The 20,660-nt window shown below is 40.9% G+C and overlaps 1 protein-coding gene across 3 annotated transcripts in view; it reads right to left on the reverse strand.

The window, feature by feature from the left end:
* Nucleotides 1–7,670, reverse strand: part of LOC106562893 (interleukin-6 receptor subunit beta) — a 104,645-nt gene extending 96,975 nt beyond the window's left edge. Inside the window, exon 1 of one of the 3 annotated variants that reach the window (XM_014127965.3) lies at nucleotides 7,393–7,670. In XM_014127965.3, the coding sequence (XP_013983440.3) occupies nucleotides 7,393–7,420 (28 nt within the window). In that variant the 5' untranslated portion in view covers nucleotides 7,421–7,670. The remainder of the gene's footprint in view (nucleotides 1–7,392) is intronic. The other 2 variants (XM_014127966.3, XM_014127964.3) reach the window with 2 other exon arrangements.
* Nucleotides 7,671–20,660: the final 12,990 nt, after the last annotated feature.

Consider the following 20,660-nt stretch of genomic DNA (forward strand, 5'->3'; position numbering starts at 1 on the left):
TGCCCCCTATCCTAAACAGGTTTTAAGAGCCTGCCGATGCTTTCAAAGCTAAATTATATCACTGCAATCTAAAAGCACAGTTTGGGAGATTGTCTCTGACAGATTAGATTTTCATCCCCGGGATACAGGTATGTAATCAAAATGCAAAGCCTTAGCTCTCCGGAGAAGTTTGCAATCAAATCATGTTATTGTGTGTGTCCACTGTTCAAAGCAAATTTAACAACAGTCACATCATCGTCCATCGTAAAGCTCAATATACTTACAACATTACTGACACAATTTTTGTTGTTTTGGCTCTATGCTCCAGCACTCCACAACCGTTGTTGACAGGTGTATAACATCATGTACACAGCCATGCAATCTCCATAGACAAACACTGACAGTAGAATGGCCTTACTGAAGAGCTCAGTGACTTTCAATGTGGCACCGTCATAGGATTACACCTTTCCAACAACTTAGTTGAATTTCTGCCCTGCTAGAGCTGAAACTGTATGTGCTGTTATTGTGAAGTGGAAACATCTACGACCAAAGTCGTAGGCCACACAAGCTCACATTACGGGACCACTGATTATTGAATCGGCTGTCCTCGGTTGCAACACTAGCCGGTTGAAACACTAGTTTTCAAGCCTAAGGTCACCATGTTCACCATGTCCAGTGTCGGCTGGAGTAACTATTCTAGTTACTGGGCAGGAGTAGTAACCAGATTAAATCGGGTACGTTTTTTATCCGGCCGTGCAAATACTGCCCCCTATCCCCAACAGGTTAAGAGTAGCTTTAGGTGTAGCTTAACTTCTTCTAGTGTGAAGTAATTGGTAGCTTTCAGAGCAGCTTCCCCAACACTTAATTGCTGACTGACGGTAGCTACAAAAGTTTGTGAACAACTCATTTCCTCAAGGACAGGCCTCTTGCGTGTAGGACTTTTTTGTAGCTATGTGTCAGCAAAGCTAGTCATATCACTACAGAATATTATTATGCAACTTATTTTCAAACTACAATAAATAAAGCTTTGGAGGAACACTGTCATAACACCATAGCTGCTACAGTTTGGGATGCACGATATATCGGAATCGGACGATAATAGCTAAAAATGCCAGCATCGGTTATCAGCCCGATGTCTATTTTAACACCGATGTGGAAAACCGGTGTCAAAGCTAACGTGCATGCCTATATAACATAGGTATATAGGTATACAACTCAAAGGTGAAATCCATTAATGTCAAGATAATGGGATTCATTGCACTTGACAATCAACCATTCTCTGTCGTGGGTGATGTTGGCTTTCGCAACAGTTCAAGCACCGCTACACACTACCAAGTGCGCTATTTTTCAGATGTTGCCCTACCGGAGTTACACAGTAGTAGCGTCACTGCTTTTAGCTTCACGACATACAATGGAACGCCGTTTGGGTCTTTGCGAATAAAAAAAGATACATGTCAAATAACACTATTTGACGCGTTAAATAAGCTTTTAATTTGACACGTCAAATAACAGTTCTAATATAGAATGTTGTGTGTTCTGAATTTGCGCATGCAAGCCAAGCGCCACCACTACTATCAGTAGCACTGTCAAATCCGTACAAAAAAGCCTGCAAACAAGCAAACACCAGCCACAAATGATGTGTTTGCAATACCGCGTTAGTAATAAAGCATTATTTGTTCGACCGCAACTTCTGGGGTAGCTAGCTTTAGCTTTGTACCTAGCTAGCACCAATACAACCAGCCTGAAAACAATGACTAGTAGAAACTGCAGTCATTTTCATTATTCTTAGCAATCCTTGTGAGTAATTAACTAGGTAGCCACTTGTTGTTCGCCTATTGAAATTTAACTTCAGTTCATGAAAATAAATAGCAAGGCAGCTGTTGTCCAAAACTAACGGTATAAGCAGTAAGCTAGCTTCATCTGGCTAGTGATGCTCGACCGGACCGTGTAATGTGTTGTGAAGCTAGCCACAATAAGGATTAGGCACAATAATGGAATTTGTGGTTTGCCTTCAAAATAAAAAGTACCTATTTGAAAGTGATGCAGAAGGTTAAAATTAGTGGAATCATGCCATATTTAGACTAGATAATGTTAAACAAGGTTGGAATGTGAAGCAACGAAATGGGGTATCAGTCTACCCACAGAACACAACTGTGAAGAGTTTACACAAATATTAGCATTGTAGCGCTTATCGCAAGACTGTGACTGTGTGAAATCACCTCCCCAGTCAGCCTATTGTGTGTTTTGATACTCATATTGCACTGTACAGTTTTACCTAAGGATTGGGGATTAATGAAATGGGGTATCAGTCTACTCAATACCCAATATACATATTTTCCCAACTTCCTCCTCAAAGTTATCAGACTCCAAATCATCCACAGTTTTGTTTTCCTAGGGAAAGTGTCAAATACACATAGGTTGACAATAAATGTGACTCAATTCACAGTTGTTTCAGAGTCTCACAATAAGAGCTACTAGGCTAATGTTCTCTGGGTGTCACTGAGTAGACTGATACCCCATGTCATTGATCCACAATCAATAGGTAAGGCTGTACAGTGAAATAAGTATGCCCCCAATGCAATTCTAAAGTATAATACAACCAGTGTGATTTCAACAGATTTTTGTCAAATTAACAAATGATTGTCTTATGTTGATTTTATATAATAATCCAACCTCGTTTAGCATGATCTATTCAATTATGGCATAATTCTACTATTTGTATTCATTTGCATCACTATCAATGACTTAGTTTTATTTTGAAGGCTAACCGCAAAGTCTACTATTGGTCTTCCTGTCTGGGTTGGCGCCCCCCCCTTGGGCTGTGCCGTGGCGGAGATCTTTGTGGGCTATACTCGGCCTTGTCCCGGGATGGTATGTTGGTGGTTGGAGATATCCCTCCAGTGGTGTGGAGGCTGTGCTTTGGCAAAGTGGGTGGGGTTATATCCTACCTGTTTGGCCCTGTCCGGGGGTTTCATCGGATGGGGCCACAGTGTCTCCTGACCCCTCCTGTCTCAGCCTCCAGTATTTATGCTGCAGTAGTTTATGTGTCGGGGGGCTAGGGTCAGTCTGTCACATCTGGAGTATTTCTCTTGTCTATTCCGGTGTCCTGTGTGAATTTAAATATGCTCTCTCTAATTTTCCCTTTCTCTTTCTTTCTCTCTCTCGGAGGACCTGAGCCCTAGGACCATGCCTCAGGACTACCTGGCTTGATGACTCCTTGCTGTCCCCAGTTCACGTGGCCGTGCTTGCTGCTCCAGTTCCAACTGTTCTGCCTGCAGCTATGGAACCCTGACCTGTTCACCGGACGTGCGACCCTCCCAGACCTGCTGTTTTCAACTCTCTAGAGACAGCAGGAGCGGTAGAGATACTCTCAAAGATCGGCTATGAAAAAGCCAACTGACACTTACTCTTGTGTTACTGACTTGTTGCACCCTCGACAACTACTATGATTATTATTATTTGACAATGCTGGTCATTTATGAACATTTGAACATCTAGGCCATGTGCTGTTATAATCTCCACCCGGCACAGCCAGAAGAGGACTGGCCACCCCTCATAGCCTGGTTCCTCTCTAGGTTTCTTCCTAGGTTTTGGCCTTTCTAGGGAGTTTCTCCTAGCCACCGTGCTTCTACACCTGCATCGCTTGCTGTTTGGGGTTTTAGGCTGGGTTTCTGTACAGCACTTTGTGATATCAGCATCCATGAGCCATCTTTTTTTTTAATGACCAGCACTGTAGGTGGGCGAGACAACTTTACCATCATTATAGCATACATATCGATGAATCGTTGTGACATATGAAATACGTGTGATAGTGTAATCAATGTGTAATAACTACGTAGAAAATGTATGAACACGTAAAATTATTATGTGACGTGCAGTCATATTCAGGTCCTGATTGGTCAACAAGCTTATTTGACACGTCTTTTTTGACACGCAATGACCCAATGGCATTCCATAGAAATCCTGGTTGAGAATGAAACAACTGAACAAATGAAACAGCACAGCAAGTAAGTGAAAGAAATAGGTTTTGATTATGTTTTACTGGTAATGGGGACATATGTAAATGCCAACAAAATAACTTGTTGGTCAGTGTGGTGTGTGTGTGTAACCTTTAACTAGGCAAGTCAGTTAAGAACAAATTATTATTTACAATGACGGCCTACCCCGGCCAAACCCGGACGACGCTGGGCTAATTGTGCGCCGCCCTATGGGACTCCCAATCACGGCCAGATGTGATATAGCCTGGATTCGAACCAGGAGCTGTAGTGACACTGCTGTGTCCATTAACTATTTAACTGTACTAGAACGCTTAAAAAAAATGAAAATTAAAACTAAATCGGGAATCAGGTTTTTTGGCAAGGAAAATATCGGTAATGTAATATCGGTGCATCACTAACTACTGTACAACAACAGCTGTGTAGCCTATTTGTGTTGTGTAATTCATTGGTGAGGCATGCACCCATATCACTGGCACATGGGTTCACCACATTTTCTTTTGTATTCAGTACTTTTCCAATAAGTAGTAACTTAACTGTTTAGTTTTATGAGGGCCTCACTGACTACTCTCACTAGGGACTATAGGAAATGGAACCAATGATAAAGCTTCTACTAGACAGCTAAGTTAGTTGTAGATAAAACACAAAAACTATGCATAGATAGCTTGCTAGTTATGAACAAACAGTAGCTAGCTAAGAAAGTCTGTTAAATGACTAAAATGTAAACATAAACTAGGCCTCTATGTGAAAGCGTGGCAATAACTTATTAACTTTTCATTAATTCACAGATCTACTCCTCTGATGACATGGCAGGCAGAACACTCCTGAAAACAAACTGCTCAGCAAAGCAAAGGCTCGATTGAGAGATACCAGATTTTTTTTTTAAAGCTCATTTTCAGTGTCTGTGTTTATATGTTACGGGGGTGTTACTTTGGCAGATGTCACCCATCTAAATAAATAAATATATTTTTATAATTAACTAAATGTAGGTGTTTTTGGTTTATGTCAGTTTCATTGTTTGTTATGCTATGAATTGTTATTTTATGGTTGTAAGTGATCAAATTAACTAGAACATTTTATATTTTGCAATTCTGAGTAATTACTACTTTAGTAAGGATATACACTTTATTCAGTACTATTGCAGTTGCTAAACAATTCCAAGACGGCAGCATAAGACCACAAATTAAATTTCAGAAGATCAGTTCTCTCCCTGAATTCACCACTCCCCTGCGCGCTATTTTCTGTCCCAGATTACTGTGAAGTAATATAATGATGATTCATGTTTATTAATAACTGTTTTTATGCTCATATACTTCATCAAAAATTAATCAACCAGCATCGACCCGCTCTGCCTTCTCGCACAAGTAGCCAACTCAACAAGCCCCGCCAAAAAGCTTGTGGCGTCAGCGAGCACTCCCTTCTCACGAGGGTTGCATGATGTAATTTATTGGCAGGCTTAAAGATGCACTTGTCTTCTCTATTCCGAGGCTGTTTACTCTCAATATGAGATATTAAGATGATTGTTTATATATATATATAATTTATGTGTACTAGGATTGAGGTTAGCGCATTGGCTACTGAATATTTGGCCGGGGTTCAATACCTGCGATGGTCACTATTTTCTTGCTCTCCCAAAAGCAACACAGGCCTAATACACGATATATAGCTAAGTGTAAAGTAATGAGTGACCATTTTAGAAAAATATGAGACAGAGTCTTTGGTTACATGCTATTTCATATGAATTATAGTGTTGCTTGTAACCTATAACTGATTCTTCGTGGTCTTATGTTGCAGTCTATGGGAAATATTTAGCAAATCATTATTTCACATAAAGACATTGGTGAGGCAGCTGAGAAAAAGTGTATTTTTGTTGTTAATTCTTTAGATCAGTCTCAAACCTGCCCCACACCAATTCCTGGACTTCCACAGAGGTTACTACGTCACCCAGTTCAAACTACATTTGAAAAATAAAACATAAAATGTGGTTTGTTTATTAAGTCTTCTGCCTTGCAATAATAAAATAACTAACAACAAAAAAACAGCAAAATGCTTAGACAGGTTTTGATTAACAAAATAATTAAAATGCTATTTAGTACTATATGGTATTTACTATGATAATATTATTACTAAAATAGTTTCTAAAAGTATTCTAGGCTACCCTACCCTAGAATTAGAGTTAGGGTTAAGGATAATAGGTTATAGTAGGGTTAAAGTTTCTGTATAGCACTTTGTGACATCTGCTGATGTAAAAAGGGCTTTATAAATCAATTTGATTGACTGTTAGGTTTAGGGTTTTTAATTAAGGCAAAAAAAATAGTATGGTTTATAGCTCTCCTGTGGCCTTGTGTGTACTACATACCTCATTCGCGACACTTGCTAGGCTCATAATCTGGTAGCAACTGTGTCAGATCCACAAATCACTGAGCTAGACCCATCCACTTCGTTTGCAACTCAGTGAATCTGCGCAGTATTCGCTCAATTCAATCCCTACGAATTTAGATTGACGCATATTAAATTACCCAGCAGTAATTAGAAACAACAAATCGTAAAAAAAGGTTATTTCTTGATTAAAAAAATGTATTCTGGATTTTTAAATCTGCCACATCTTGAAAAAGAGGACAGGAACATGCGTTTTGTTTAGGTTTTACACCTTTTTCTGAAGAAAAATCTGGTTAACCATGAACAGAAAATGTTTAACGTCTGATAGGCATACCCCAGCCATCGACAATAATGCGTGTACCCAGACAAACAACGAGTCGCCAAGTAGCCGTAACCTTGTTAATAACAAGTTACCCGAGGAAAGCCTATAAATTTAACCTGGGCTGGTCTCATTTAACCTGGAAATGTAACTATCGGAAAATGAGTTCGTGCCACCGTAATCAATAGGAGTTGGCGCCACCCTAAAATAAGGCCTGTTATTTCGCGATTATTTAAAAACTACGGCAAGTAGCTTGGACCAAAGGTAATATTATTTAACTGGGCTCCATGGCTGAAGCAATGAACTTGTTTTTATAAGAATAAATGTAATGTGTCCAACCTAAGACTAGCTGTTGGCGCCAGCTATTGCCATATAGTATTGAGAATCCCAATAAAACCAACAAAATGACTAGCTACTTCAAAAGAAAGACAATCTTATCTCGCTGTCTGACACTTGCTATATAACGTTACCTCCATGAGAGTGATAAAGAGCTATACAATAAGAATATTACGTGATAATTTTAAATAGCTAGCTACTGTAGCTAGCACGGACATTTTTGGAGAAAAAAAAAATCGATGGATCATTTTCTAATTCCGGGAAACATAAACAACACGGGAATGTCGTATTTGCAGAAACCCTATTCGACTATATTCAACAAAACCACTAAAATACGTCCGTAACAGGGCCCGACATGCTATGACAACAAAAAAAAACACTCACCTTTCATGTCTTTACTTGTTGGGATCATGTATACTAGCTAGTTAACGTTAGCTGCGTAAAGATATATATATTTCACATCACTTAGCTTAAACTATAAGATTACACGTCTGGGTCTGTCTTCCCTTTCCCAATTCCAGTATATTGCGTAACCACGAGTTTCAATACTTCGCCTTGAAGTGCAAATAATACAGATATAAATTAGCTACAAAAATAACGATTGATCTAAGTATCTGTCTAGTTTGTCAACGACTTGTTTAGAGATCTGCGTAGAATTGCTGCTCTTTTGATTTGCCAGGAGAATCGTCTGTCACACAACTACTAACCAATCAAGAAGCTAGATTGTTTCGCTTTACTGTTTTCCAGTAAATCTGCACCCACTTGCCCGAAATGCTCCAATATGTGCCAGGCCATGACGGAGCTTGGTTTGACTGCTTTGTCTGCGGCTGAATCAATATGTACCTGACGCTACAAGCTCAACAACAAGCACTGTTTCATGCTTTGTTTAATAAATATCCGAACCAAAAACAGAGTAAGCTATGGAAAATTGTATAAATTAAGTGGGTTAATGGCAGGACAGTGCTACCCTGTCTCTCCTTCATGTGTGAACAAATGCCCTGCATGTTGAGGTGATGACTCACGTGACTAAATGTGACCTGCGACTGTGTAGTCGGGCCTCCAACCACGAGACTGTAGCAGCCCACTGAGTTAAAGCCTTTGGGTATGAGCTTGCTTGGGGGAGCTAACACAAGCCTTCAGGTCTCAGGTAAGGACATCACACCGGACACCAATGTCACACTACCACAATGAACTTGCTTGCTTTTAATTGTACAAAACAAATGCTCTCAGTCAGAATAGTAATAATGTTGAATCATAAATGTTTATAATGTTCAGGATAATTAAGTTGATCAAGCATAGACAAGCTTCAGTTTCCTCTACCTGACACAACTGAAAAATATCAGAACGCAGCCAAAAATAATACAAATTTCATATTTTATTCATTTTTGCAAAACAGTCACATGAGTCTCAATTTCAAAAGTGCATGAAAATCAAACAGTGCATGCGTTGAATTGTAGAGTTTCCACCACCAAGTACAGTATAAATGTGTACAAATAGGATGCTGTTTATTAGCAAATGTTTGCAAAGTCTGGAGCAATTTACTGTGGCATACAGAGTTTCTTTTTGAATTTAGTCATGTTGAGGTGTCACTTCAGCCTGGATTTTGTCTAACTGCTAATGTATACAAAAGTATGTGGACACCCCTTCAACTGAGTGAATTCAGCCATTTCAGCCACACCCGTTACTGACCGGTGTATAAAGTTGAGCACACAGCCACGCAATCTCCATAGACAAACACTGGCAGTAGAATGGCCTTACTGAAGAGCTCAGTGATTTTCAACGTGGCACCGTCATAGGATGACACCTTTCCAACAAGTCAGTTCGTTAAATTTCTACCCTGCTAGAGCTGCCATGGTCAACTTTAAGTGCTGTTATTGTGAAGTGAAAACATTTAGGAGCGACAATGGCTCAGCCGTGAAGTGGTAGGCCACACAAGCTCACAGAATGGGACCGCTGAGTGCTGAAGCGCGTAAAAATCATCTGTCCTCGGTTGCAACACTCACTACTGAGTTCCAAACTGCCTCTGGAAGCAACATCGGCACAATAACTGTTCGTTGGGAGCTTCATGAAATGGGTTTCAATGGCTGAACAGACGCATACAAGCCTAAGGTCACCATGCACAATGCCAAGCGTCAGCTGGAGTGGTATAAAACTCACCACCATTGAACTCTGGAGGAGTGGAAAAGCGTTCTCAAGAGTGATGAATAATGCTTCACCATCTGGTAGTCCACAGGACAATTCTTGGTTTTGCGGATGCCAGGAGAATGCTACCTGCCCCAATGATAGTGCCAACAGTACAGTGTGGTGGAGGAGGAACAGCAGTTTTTCATGGTTTGGGCTAGGCCCCTGTTGTGTCTTTGGGGGTACCATTAAACTGAAGATATGTTTATCAATTAGCTCCCTGTAATTATTATCACGCGATTAAACTGATTAATCGTTTAATTGTAATTAACTAGGAGGTCGGGGCACCAAGGAGAATATTCAGATTACAAAGCTATAATTTTCCTAATATAACTTTCCTATACTATAATATTATATTCTATTATAGTATAGGCCGATTATCTCCTAGTTTAAATGGTGTATTTACCTCTAGTCCAGTCTCATTCCAAACGTCGTAAATTGTTGTATCTGCACGAACCCAGTCTTTACTAAAATCATCCATACATCAATTGTCTTAAAATCATTTATTTACTACACTAAGTAATTAACAGAAAAACATACAAACAGTAATTATCGTCAACAAAGGATTGGTATCGGAATGTGCCCTACTGGCTAAACAGTCAGGTCGGCCTGTTGAACAATGGGTCATAAAAGGTCGGCTGAGAAGTTACACAGGGTGATTTAATATTAACAATTGACAATTGAAGGCTCACTCATTCAGGAACAATTGCAATCAATATATATTTACGCTCAGTGTGTCGTTCTGATTCTTGTTGGAGAGTAGTTCTGTTGGGGAGTTTTGTCCGCGTTCTCTCTCTCTCTCTCGGTTAGAATGGATCTTTCAGAGCGACCTTCATTAATGTCGTCATCGAATGGTTGCTTCGTTGGTCTTCGCGTTCAATGATATAATTTACTTAGCTGCAGACTAATAATTAATATCAAAGACTTGTTCTTATTCTGTCAGTATCGATAGTCTAAAAGTTAACCACGTGGTATGGTTCACTTTCAGTAGAGGAATTAGATGGTAGAACCTATTTGGCCAACGGAGTGTAGGCCTGGTCTGGAGAAATGTAAATCAGGGAGTGTTTTATAGTGCCCATCGAACAGGCTGGTCAAATGACGCTTGGTCCTGTATATGTCCCTGGGGCATGCCTATGACTGAGTTAGATTTGGTTACAGAAATACAATTCTATCACATTACATCAGTACATAGCATCGCAATGTCTTACAAAAGCTTTATCCTTATCAATACATTCCATACACCCATATGAGGCAAGTCTTAAACTGAGTCTATTATATAAACAGTTTTATGGTAATATGGCTATATTGTCTCTTCTGAGTATCACAAAATGGTACCAGCGGATCAGTTCGTAGCTGGATTCTTCAATTCTATGAGTTGGAAGAATTTCCTTTGTCTCTCTATGGGCCATGTGGCCAGAGACTTTCCTGGAATTTTAGAGTTTTTTTTTCTTCTACCCTTTACACACAGGGTGGATTGTGTGCAAAAGGGAGAGGCCAACGTCATGACACCCCTTATTTCCAGTGAAGGGAAATCTTTAATGCTACAGCATAAAATGACATTCTAGACGATTCTGTGCTTCCAAATTTTGAGGAAGGACCTTTTGTATTTCAGCATGACAATGCCCCTGTGCACAAACCGAGGTCCATAAATGGTTTGTCGTGATTGGTGTGGAAGAACTTGACTGGCCTGCACAGATCCCTGACCTCCACCCCATTGAACGCCGACTGCAAGCCAGGCCTAATCGCCCAACATCAGTGCCCGACCTCATTGCTTTTGTGGCTGAATGGAAGCAAGTCCCTGCAGCAATGGTCCAACATCTAGTGGAAAGCCTTCCCAGAAGAGTGGAGGCTGTTATAGCAGCAAAGGGGGGACCAACTCCATATTAATGCCTATTTTGGAATGAGATGATCAACAAGCAGGTGTCCACATACTTTTGGTCATGTAGTGTACATTTTGTGTCCAATACGCACTGAGGCATAATCTTTTTTTTTTTTTTACACTCAGAGCCAATTTTTATATTTGCTTTACTCTTATATTTGCCAAATTTCATTAAGACCTGACAAGATTCCACCAAAAATAGCCTGTTGCTAGCTAACCCAGCCAAGTCCCAATCAGGTCCACTATACCACATATGTGACTCACCACCTCGATTTGGGCTTGTAGCAAAATTTGAAATTGTGTTTTTTACATTGGTTAAAAGTAGAAACTCAGAGCTACAAAGGTATATCATACACTGCATTTTGAGGAACAATGGGAAAGTAATTCTGCTTTGAAAGTCGATAAACTTGTTAACTCACTTTTGAGAAAATGGCCTTGTTTTGGTATCTAGTGAAGAGCTCTTCTTTGTCTACACCCATTCAGCATCGTTCACACCCTCTTAAGCTTTAGCATGACCAGCCAAGCTGCGCTGCTTCTTAACACTTGCTCGCTTAACCCGGAAGCCAGCCTCACCAGTGTGGCGGAGGAAACACTGTTCAACTGACGTCAACTTGCAGGCGCCCGGCCCACCATAAGGGGTCGCTAGAGCGCAATCAGCCAAGGAAAGTCCCCGGAAAAACCCTCCCCTAACCCGGGCGATGCAGGGCCAATTGTGCACCGCCCTATGGGACTCGCGGTCACGGCTGGCTGTGAAACAGCCTGGGATGAACTCCAGGCTGTAGTGACACGTCAACACTGCGATGCAGTGTCTTAGACCGCTGCACCACTCGGGAGGCCTCAATTCAGACTAAATATTTAACTTTTTGAAAAACTTGGTCACATAAAGTGAGGAAGATTTTACTGCCATCATGTTAAGATACTTTACATCTGCACTGTTCCTTAGTATTGTAACATTTTCTGTGGCCATTTTTTGAGGTAATCCTTGTCAGTAGAGTTGTTTTTGTTTGGCATACATTTTAAACTGAAAAATTGGATGTTATGTTCCCTCGTTATCTTAACTAAACTGCATAGAAGTTCACACATTTTCTCTTGCAGCACTCCCTTGCAAAATGTTTTAGGCCTACTGGTTTTGAATTGAAGCGGACTCAAGGTGTGAATTGTGAAGGCGAGTGTAGCTATCTACAGTATGTTATTTTAGCAGGATGTGGCTTTTTCGCTACCTGGTGCTTAGCTCTGGTGAAAGGACTGTTAGATGACTCACTTGATACATCATGTGAATGCCCCACAAGTTTATATGTTTAAGATGTGAAATGACTCAACTCATCCTACCTTGTTCATTCTTCTGTATGTATGAGGCTTGGTGTGGGCAGAGGACATCCATTGTATAATAGCCTTCTGAAGGGGGTGAAATCCAGCATTTGTGGGCCAAAATAGACTGATTGGACGCGATCTTCTAGGCATGATCAATCAATCAAATGTATTTATAAAGCCCTTCTCACATCAGCTGATGTCACAAAGTGCTGTACAGAAATGACTGACTGACAAACGATTGTCCCTTCTGCCTACTGTCAAACAAGTCATGCTCGCTCCTGCTTTTCTGAGAGCGGTGGACAAAGTGGCTGACCATCGGCCCTCTAGCTTGACTCTGCTGATCGGCACTCTGGGAGCTGACCAACAAAGATGTGCCCAGAGTGATGGGTGGAAGACTTTGCATCCATATGTGAGGCAGTCCATCGCTGTCCAGATTACGAATGGATTGATTTTCTGCCCCGTTTCCACCTAAAAAAAGTTCTGACTTTGGGGCCTTCGGCTCCTTGGCCGAGGAGGAGTCCGCCAGGCAGTCTCCTCCCTCAGGTGTCCGCCGCGGCCCAGCTCTCTGTGGCCGGCGGCGTGGTGCTCTTTCTTCCTCTTGCAGGAGAAGATCTGGTTGAGCATGCAGAACTTGCCCTCCTTCTGGGATTGATCACTCCCCTGGGAAAGCAGCTGTCTGACTGAGTCAGATCTGTGGAGAATCAATCAATGCGGCCATGTAGTCTTATTCACAACTCTGTGGTTTAAGGCGGATGGCAAGCATTTTCTTTCCCCTAATTATTTTTGGCTTTACTAATTGACAAATAATCAACATGTCCGACTGCACACAGAATTATTGCATGGCCATTTCCACTTTAAATTAATAGTAACTACACACACACACACACACAAAAAAATGAGGTGTTAACCAACCTGTTGTCAGCTGAGATTGATGCTGGCAGTGTGCCACAGTACATTGCATATGTGAGAGGTATGTTCTCATTGATAGCCCTAGGTCCAGGCTCCACCCCTAGCTGCAGTAAGGCCTGGACACAGTCCTCCTTCCCCGCTGCTGCCACCCAATGAAGAGCAGTGGCAGTCAGTGCCGAATAATTTTTTCTATTACAGCATATAGGATGACTCTCATTTATATTCCATTCACCCAGTTCAATGTAACAGCGATAGGTTTAGGCTACTACATGATACTCAAATTTTCCCTATACCCATCATGAGGTTGCTACAACCTAGGCTCTGAATTAAAGTTTACAATGTAGGTGCACACATTTGTAGAGAGACAAATTTGAGGTGACAGACAGTGCCATTCAATGTCACCTTGTACACTCTTGCCTGCATCTAGCTGATATAGGGTCTAATCATTAGTCCAACAGTTGCAATCAAGTTTCTATTGGATAAATTCAGGTATGTTTATCCCCGTTCTGTTTGCTTCCATTTAAGAAACGTATTTAAATGGAATCAGTGGAATGAATACACCCCTGATCCCGCGTAAACAGAGTTCACTCTCATAACAGCCACGTTGTATTCCTTCTCTTCCCTTCGCTTGTGGACTTAAATGCACAACACATCAGCTGTATGTGACCAGGTGAAGAAATTACGTTCCAAGCTAAACCACTACACACAGCCTACATCATTGTCACCATATTAGCTAAAGTAACGTCATAGTCAGCATAGCTAATATAACTAATGTGTTAGTAAATCCACTTCATTCATGCAGTAACGTTAATGTACAGTCAGTAAGCAGTTACACGGGGGGCCCCGGTGGCAATAAATGAGTAATACCAAAAGCTTACCTTGACTTGGAAGAGTTCCAGTGTTGTTGGATAGTCATAGCCAGCTAGCTAACATAGCATCCCTCTGTTTGATCAGGGTGTTTCAGTAGGCTGAACTTGCTAGCTGCATTTGCTAGCTAAATAAGTGAAACTAAAAGTGAAAAAAATGGCACTCTTGAATCACCTTTATTTTGGAAGAAATTAATTTGTTCAAAACTGTACAACTATTGTCTTGAGTCAACTACTCACCACATTTTTATACACTGCAGTGCTAGTTAGCTGTAGCTTATGCTTTCAGAACTAGATTCATTCTCTGATCCTTTGATTGGGTGGGCAACATGTCAGTTCATGCTACAAGAGCTCTGATAGGCTGGAGGACGTCCTCCAGAAGTTGTCATAATTCTATGGAAGGGGGTGAGAACCATGAGCCTCCTAAGTTTTGTATTGAAGGTCAATGTACCCAGAGGAGAACGGAAGCTATCTTTCCTCCGGCTATACCATGGTGCTACCCTACAGAGTGCTGTTGAGGCTACTGTAGACCACCTTTGCAAAATAGTGTGTTTTAATCAGGTGTTTGGTGACGTGATTATATTTAGTATAGTTCCATCTAAAAGGGATAACTTTTTAAGTGTTTTACATTATGAAATTCACCTTGGAGGATGGTCCTCCCCTTCCTCCTCTGAGGAGCCTCCATTGATAAAGATGGATCCTGGAGGATGAACAGATCTTCTTATATACAGTAGATCATTTTACCATGATTAGTGCAGTTATTAATGATAAGTCAATGCATTTGCATACCGGTTTTCTAAATGAATAACACTTAAACTCCTGTGAAACCTTTTTGCTTACTTTTCTTTATATGAAAGGCATTGCCGGCGACAAAGCCTCTACTTTTATTTCCGCCAACCGACCTAGTCGTGATTGCGGTAAAGTTCTGCCTACGGTTTAGTATGAAATGTATAATACTAAAATATTATTATTGGAATCTGCGCAAGTTGCCATCAATTAAAGGGCAATTCCACCAACTCCATTTCCACAAAAACATTTGAAGCAATATCAATGTGCATGGGAAAGATTAGGAACACCTTCCTAATATTGAGTTGCACCCCTTGTGCCCTCAGAACAGCTCAATTCCTCATGGCATGGACTCTACAATTTGTGTGTCGAAAGTGTTCCACAGGGATGCTGGCCCATGTTGACTCAAATGCTTCCCACAGTTGTGTCAAGTTGGCTGGATGTCCTTTGGGTGGTGGACAATTCTTGATGCACACGGGAAACTGTTGTGTGAAAAACCCAACAGCGTTGCAGTTCTTGACATACTCAAACTGGTATGCCTGGCACCTACTACCATACCCCGTTCAAAGGCACTTAAATCTTTTCTTGTCCATTCACCCTCTGAATGGCACACACAAACAATCCATGTCTGAATTGTCTCAAGGCTTAAAAATCCTTCTTTATACCCCCACCCCATCATCACCACTGATTTGAAGTGTATTTAACAGGTGACATCAATAAGGGATCATAGCGTTCACTTGGATTCACCTGGTCAGTCTGTCATGGAGAGAGCAGGTGTTACTAATGTTTTGTAGACTCCGTGTATCAAAAGCTTATCCCGGCAAGAATGTGGTAAAAATGGGACTGTATGAATTCGGAGAGCATAATCTGATGTCCTTTCTCAGTGTAGACTGGGGGAGTGCAGTTTCATTAAAAACGTTGTGCTGCCATTTTTTACTTTTCATCCACATCCAGGGGAATAATTTTTTTCGACATTTTTTTATACATTAATTACAAATGAAAAGCTGAAAAGTCTTGAGTCAATAAGTATTCATTCCTTTTGTTATGGCAAGCCAAAATAATTTCAGGACTAAAAATATGCTTAATATGTAAAATAATAAGTTGCATGGACTCAGTCATTTAAAAATCTGTAATGAGTATCTCATCTCGGTACCCCACACATACAGTACAACTATCTGTAATGTCCCTCAGTCGAGCAGTGAATTTCAAATACAGATTCAACTACAACAATCAGGGAGGTTGTCCGATGCCTCGCAAAGAAGGACACCTATTGGTAGATGGGTAAAACCAAAAAAAGCAGACATTGAATATCCCTTTGAACATGGTGAAGTTATTAATTACACTTTGGATGGTGTATCAATATACCCAGTCAGTACAATGATACAGGCGTCATTCCTAACTCAGTTGTTGGAGAGGAAGGAAACCGCTCAGGGATTTCACCATGAGGCAAATGGTGACTTTAAAACAGTTAGAGTTTAATGGCTGTGATAAGAGAGAAATTAGGATGGATCAACAACATTGTAGTTACTCCACAATACCAACCTAAATGACAGGATGAAAAGGAAGCCTGTACAGAATACAAATATTCCAAACATGTATCCTGTTTGCAACAAGGCACTAAAGTAATGCTGTAAAAAAATGTGGCAAAGCCATTAACTTTGTGTCCTGAATACAAAGTGTTATGTTTGGGGCAAATCCAATACAACCCATTATTGAGTACCACTCTCCATATTTTCAAGCATAGTGGTGGCTGCATCAAGTTTCAGTTAAGCTTGTAATCATTAAGGACTGGGGAGTTTTTCAGGATAAAAAGGAAACAGAATTGTGCTAAGGACAGGTAAATCCTAGAGGAAAACATGCTTCAGTCTGCTTTCCACCAGACACTCTGAGATTAATTCACCTTTCAGCAGAACAGTAACCTAAAACACAAGGCCAAATCTACACTGGAGTTGCTTACCAATAAGATAGTGAATGTTCCTATGTGGCCAAGTTAGTTTTTACTTAAATCTACTTGGCAAGACCTGAAAATGGTTGTCTAGCAATGATCGACAAACAATTTGAGCTTGAAGCATTTTGAAAAGAATAATGGGCAATGTTGCACCATCCATGTGTGGAAAGCTCTTATGCTTACCCAGAAAGTCTCACAGCTGTAATCGCTGCCAAAGATGCTTCTACAAAGTTTTGACTCCGGTGTATGAATACTTATGTAAATTACATCTTTCTGTATTTCATTAATAGAAAAATTGCCACAATAAAAAAAAAAAAAAAACATGTTTTCACTTTGTCATAATGGGTGAGATGTTTTATTTATTTAATCCATTTTTTAATTCAGACTGTAACACAACAAAATGTGGAATAAGACAATGGGTATGAATACTTTCCAAAAGGTATTTCTTGGTAAATGTCTGGGAAAGCATCAAGATCATCACCGGGCACTTTCACCACCCTGTGAAGTTAATCATTTAAAAACGTTTTTCTTCTGTAGTCTAATTAACTGCATAGTTTCCTGTGTCGTAGGGGGAGGACCACACACCATATCATCGCGTGACTCCAAGTTTACTTCGATATGATGGCTATTATATCAATATTTGCTAATAAAGCATTTCACCACCATTTCTTGCATAATGAATTTTATCAACACAAAAAGATCCCGCCACGAACTAATAAATGATCTGTCGTCATTTTTATAAAATTGTACCGAAGCTTCCCATTTCCATCACCGCTGTCATGATTTATTTTTTGACGGTATGACTTTACTTACTTAAACCGTGGATGGAAATGTTATTACTGGTATGAATAATTGCAGTCACAGAAATGTAGTGAATTGACCAAGCTGACTTAAATAACTCTGACCACACATTAGAATATTGTGTAGGCCTACAGATCTGTCCAACCAGACACTTCCTCATTGCAGACTTTTTGGATGTCACATGTCAGAAAATGTGCCAGGTGGTGGCACTGTGGTATCCTACATGGGAAACAAAAAAACAGAACTAATGCATAATCGCTGCATGGCGGCTCAAATGTGAGTCTCTTATGTTATCTACAACACATAGTTATGTAATGTACATGTATTTACAAGCTTTTAGATACAAAGGCTGTGTTTACATAGGCAGCCCAATGCTGATATTTACACTAATTGGTCTTGATCAATCAGAAAAGATCTGGTCAGAAGTCCAATTAGTGAAAAAAACATCAGAATTGGGTTGCCTGTGTAAATGCAGCCTTACATGATTCTTACCTGAATACCTACCTTGATGTTTATTTCCTTGCTGCATGGTGTCTGATTTGATTTGCATACTAGTAACATAATTAATAATTAAATTTCAATATTAATGTAGTGTAGAAGCTTTCAACCCATGTCTTAGGTGGTTTATTGCAAACCCTGAATGACGCCACAAATAATTACCATATGGTAACTGAAATAAAATTAGCAACCAAATAAATATAGTATATAATATGAAACGGAATAACATTATATTCATATTGGACATTGCAGTTTCCCCTATATTCATCTAGCAGTAGCGGGCCACTCTCAAAAAATATAATTGAAAAAAATGTTTTCAATATGAAAACTTTAAATGACTAAAACCAGATATGAAGGCAATCACATGTATTGATAAAGCCTTTACATCAGCAGATGTCACAAAGTGCTGTACAGAAACCCAGCCTAAATCCCCAAACAGCAAGCAAGTCTGTGAAGCATCTGGTTGGCGTTTCGTTCACTACCAAATATGGATGTGAGAGGAAGCCCAGTGTCTGGCAGTGAGAGAAGATGGAGCGAGATGTATTTGTGCAAACATTCTGCAAATTTTCTCATTGAAGAAACATTTGATCTCAATACAGTTAAAAACATTTGTTTTATATTTTTAACCCCACCACCCCCCCCCCCTTCAGAGGACAAATGTCGTAGGTTTTTTTACTGCTTTTTTGCTCTATATATACAGTTGAAGTCAGAAGTTTACACGACTCCACAAATTTCTTGTTAACAAACTATAGTTTTGGCAAGTCGGTTAGGACATCTACTTTGCATGACACAAGTAATTTTTCCAACAATTGTTTTACAGACAGATTATTTCACTTATAATTCACTATCACAATTCCAGTGGGTCAGAAGTTTACATACACTAAATTGACTGTGCCTTTTATCAGCTTGGAAAATTCCAGAAAATGATGTCATGGCTTTAGAAGCTTCTGATAGGCTAATTGACATCATTTGAGTCAATTCTCTCTTTCTCTGTCTCGGAGGACCTGAGCCCTAGGACCATGCCTCAGGACTACTTGGCATGATGACTTCTTGCTGTCCCCAGTCCACCTGGCCATGCTGCTGCTGCTCCAGTTTCAACTGTTCTGCCTGCAGCTATGGAACCCTGGCAGGATATAATCCCACCCACTTTGCAAAAGCACAGCCCCCACACCACTAGAGGGATATCTTTAACCACCAATTTATCATCCTGAGACAAGGCCGAGAATAGCCCACAAAGATCTCCGTCACGGCACAACCCAAGCGTGGGGCCCCAACCCAGACAGGAAGACCACGTCAGTGACTCAACCCACTCAAGTGACACACCCCTCCTAGGGACGGCATGGAAGCGCACCAGTAAGCCAGTGATTCAGCCCCTGTAATAGGGTTAGAGACAGAGAACCTTTATTTTCTACTTAACCCAAGGTGGTGTAGCAGTGCAGATGTGTTTTGTTCGTCCCCTCGTGTACTTTTGTATTTTTTTGTATATATTTCAACTTTATTTTCAATCTCTTTTTTTACATTTTAATTCAATTATACCTTCCGGTAACCTGCCTCACCCAATGTGATACGGAACCGCTATTATTTTTAGACCTTATAGCAAGAACCACCTAGCCATCAGAAGCTAACCAGCTAATTAGCTACAAGCTATTTAGTCATTGTGAGCCACTGCTAGTGGCCTTTACCGGCCTTTTACCTTCTGCACTGATACCAGCCCTTTTTTTAGCCTGGATAATACTCGCCAGCCTACCAGTATCGGACTGTCTCTCCACTACAACGCCGGATTCCTGCCGTAATCCCTGGACCATTACTCCTGATCTTCACAGCTAGCTAGCACCCACCGAGTTAGCTAGTACCAAAGCTATCCCTGAGGCCCACCTCCCGGCCTACTCAGTTGTTCACCCGGACTCCACCCAAACATGGCTAGAACCCACTACTCCACCGGATCCTCGCCATAAGCTCTGGACCTTGGCACCTGATCACCGCTGCTACCGAGTGGCTATAGTGGCTAATGCCCCTGCCCCGAAGATGGCACCAGTTAGCCGTGAGCCAGGCGCATCTCCCGGCTAGCAAACTAAATTACTACAACTACAATACCTCTTTTGCCATCTGGCTTGGATCCTTTGTCAACACGGCACCCCGCCGCACCACCACGACTGGTCTGCCAACGAATACTCCATCCGCTGTGCCTTCAACCAGCCTCTGTTGGACGTCGGAGCAGACGCTTCTACTAGCCCCGGGCTACTAACTTTAAACGCCGTGTCGCACGCATGCTAGCGTAGTAGCGACTACTCCGTGGCTTCCCTGTTCCATCTATTGCTGCCCCTTGGACCCTATGATCACTTGGCTACATAGTTGATGCCTGCTGGACTGTCCATTAATCACGGTACTCCATTCTGTTTCTGTCGGCCCCAGCCGCGAACTCAGGCTCGGTGTGTAGTTAACCGTCCCTCTCTGCCCAGTCATCGCCATTTTA

This window comes from Salmo salar, chromosome 11, assembly GCF_965601325.2.
Source record: "Salmo salar chromosome 11, fSalSal1, whole genome shotgun sequence".
Classification (NCBI taxonomy): Eukaryota; Metazoa; Chordata; class Actinopteri; order Salmoniformes; family Salmonidae; genus Salmo; species Salmo salar.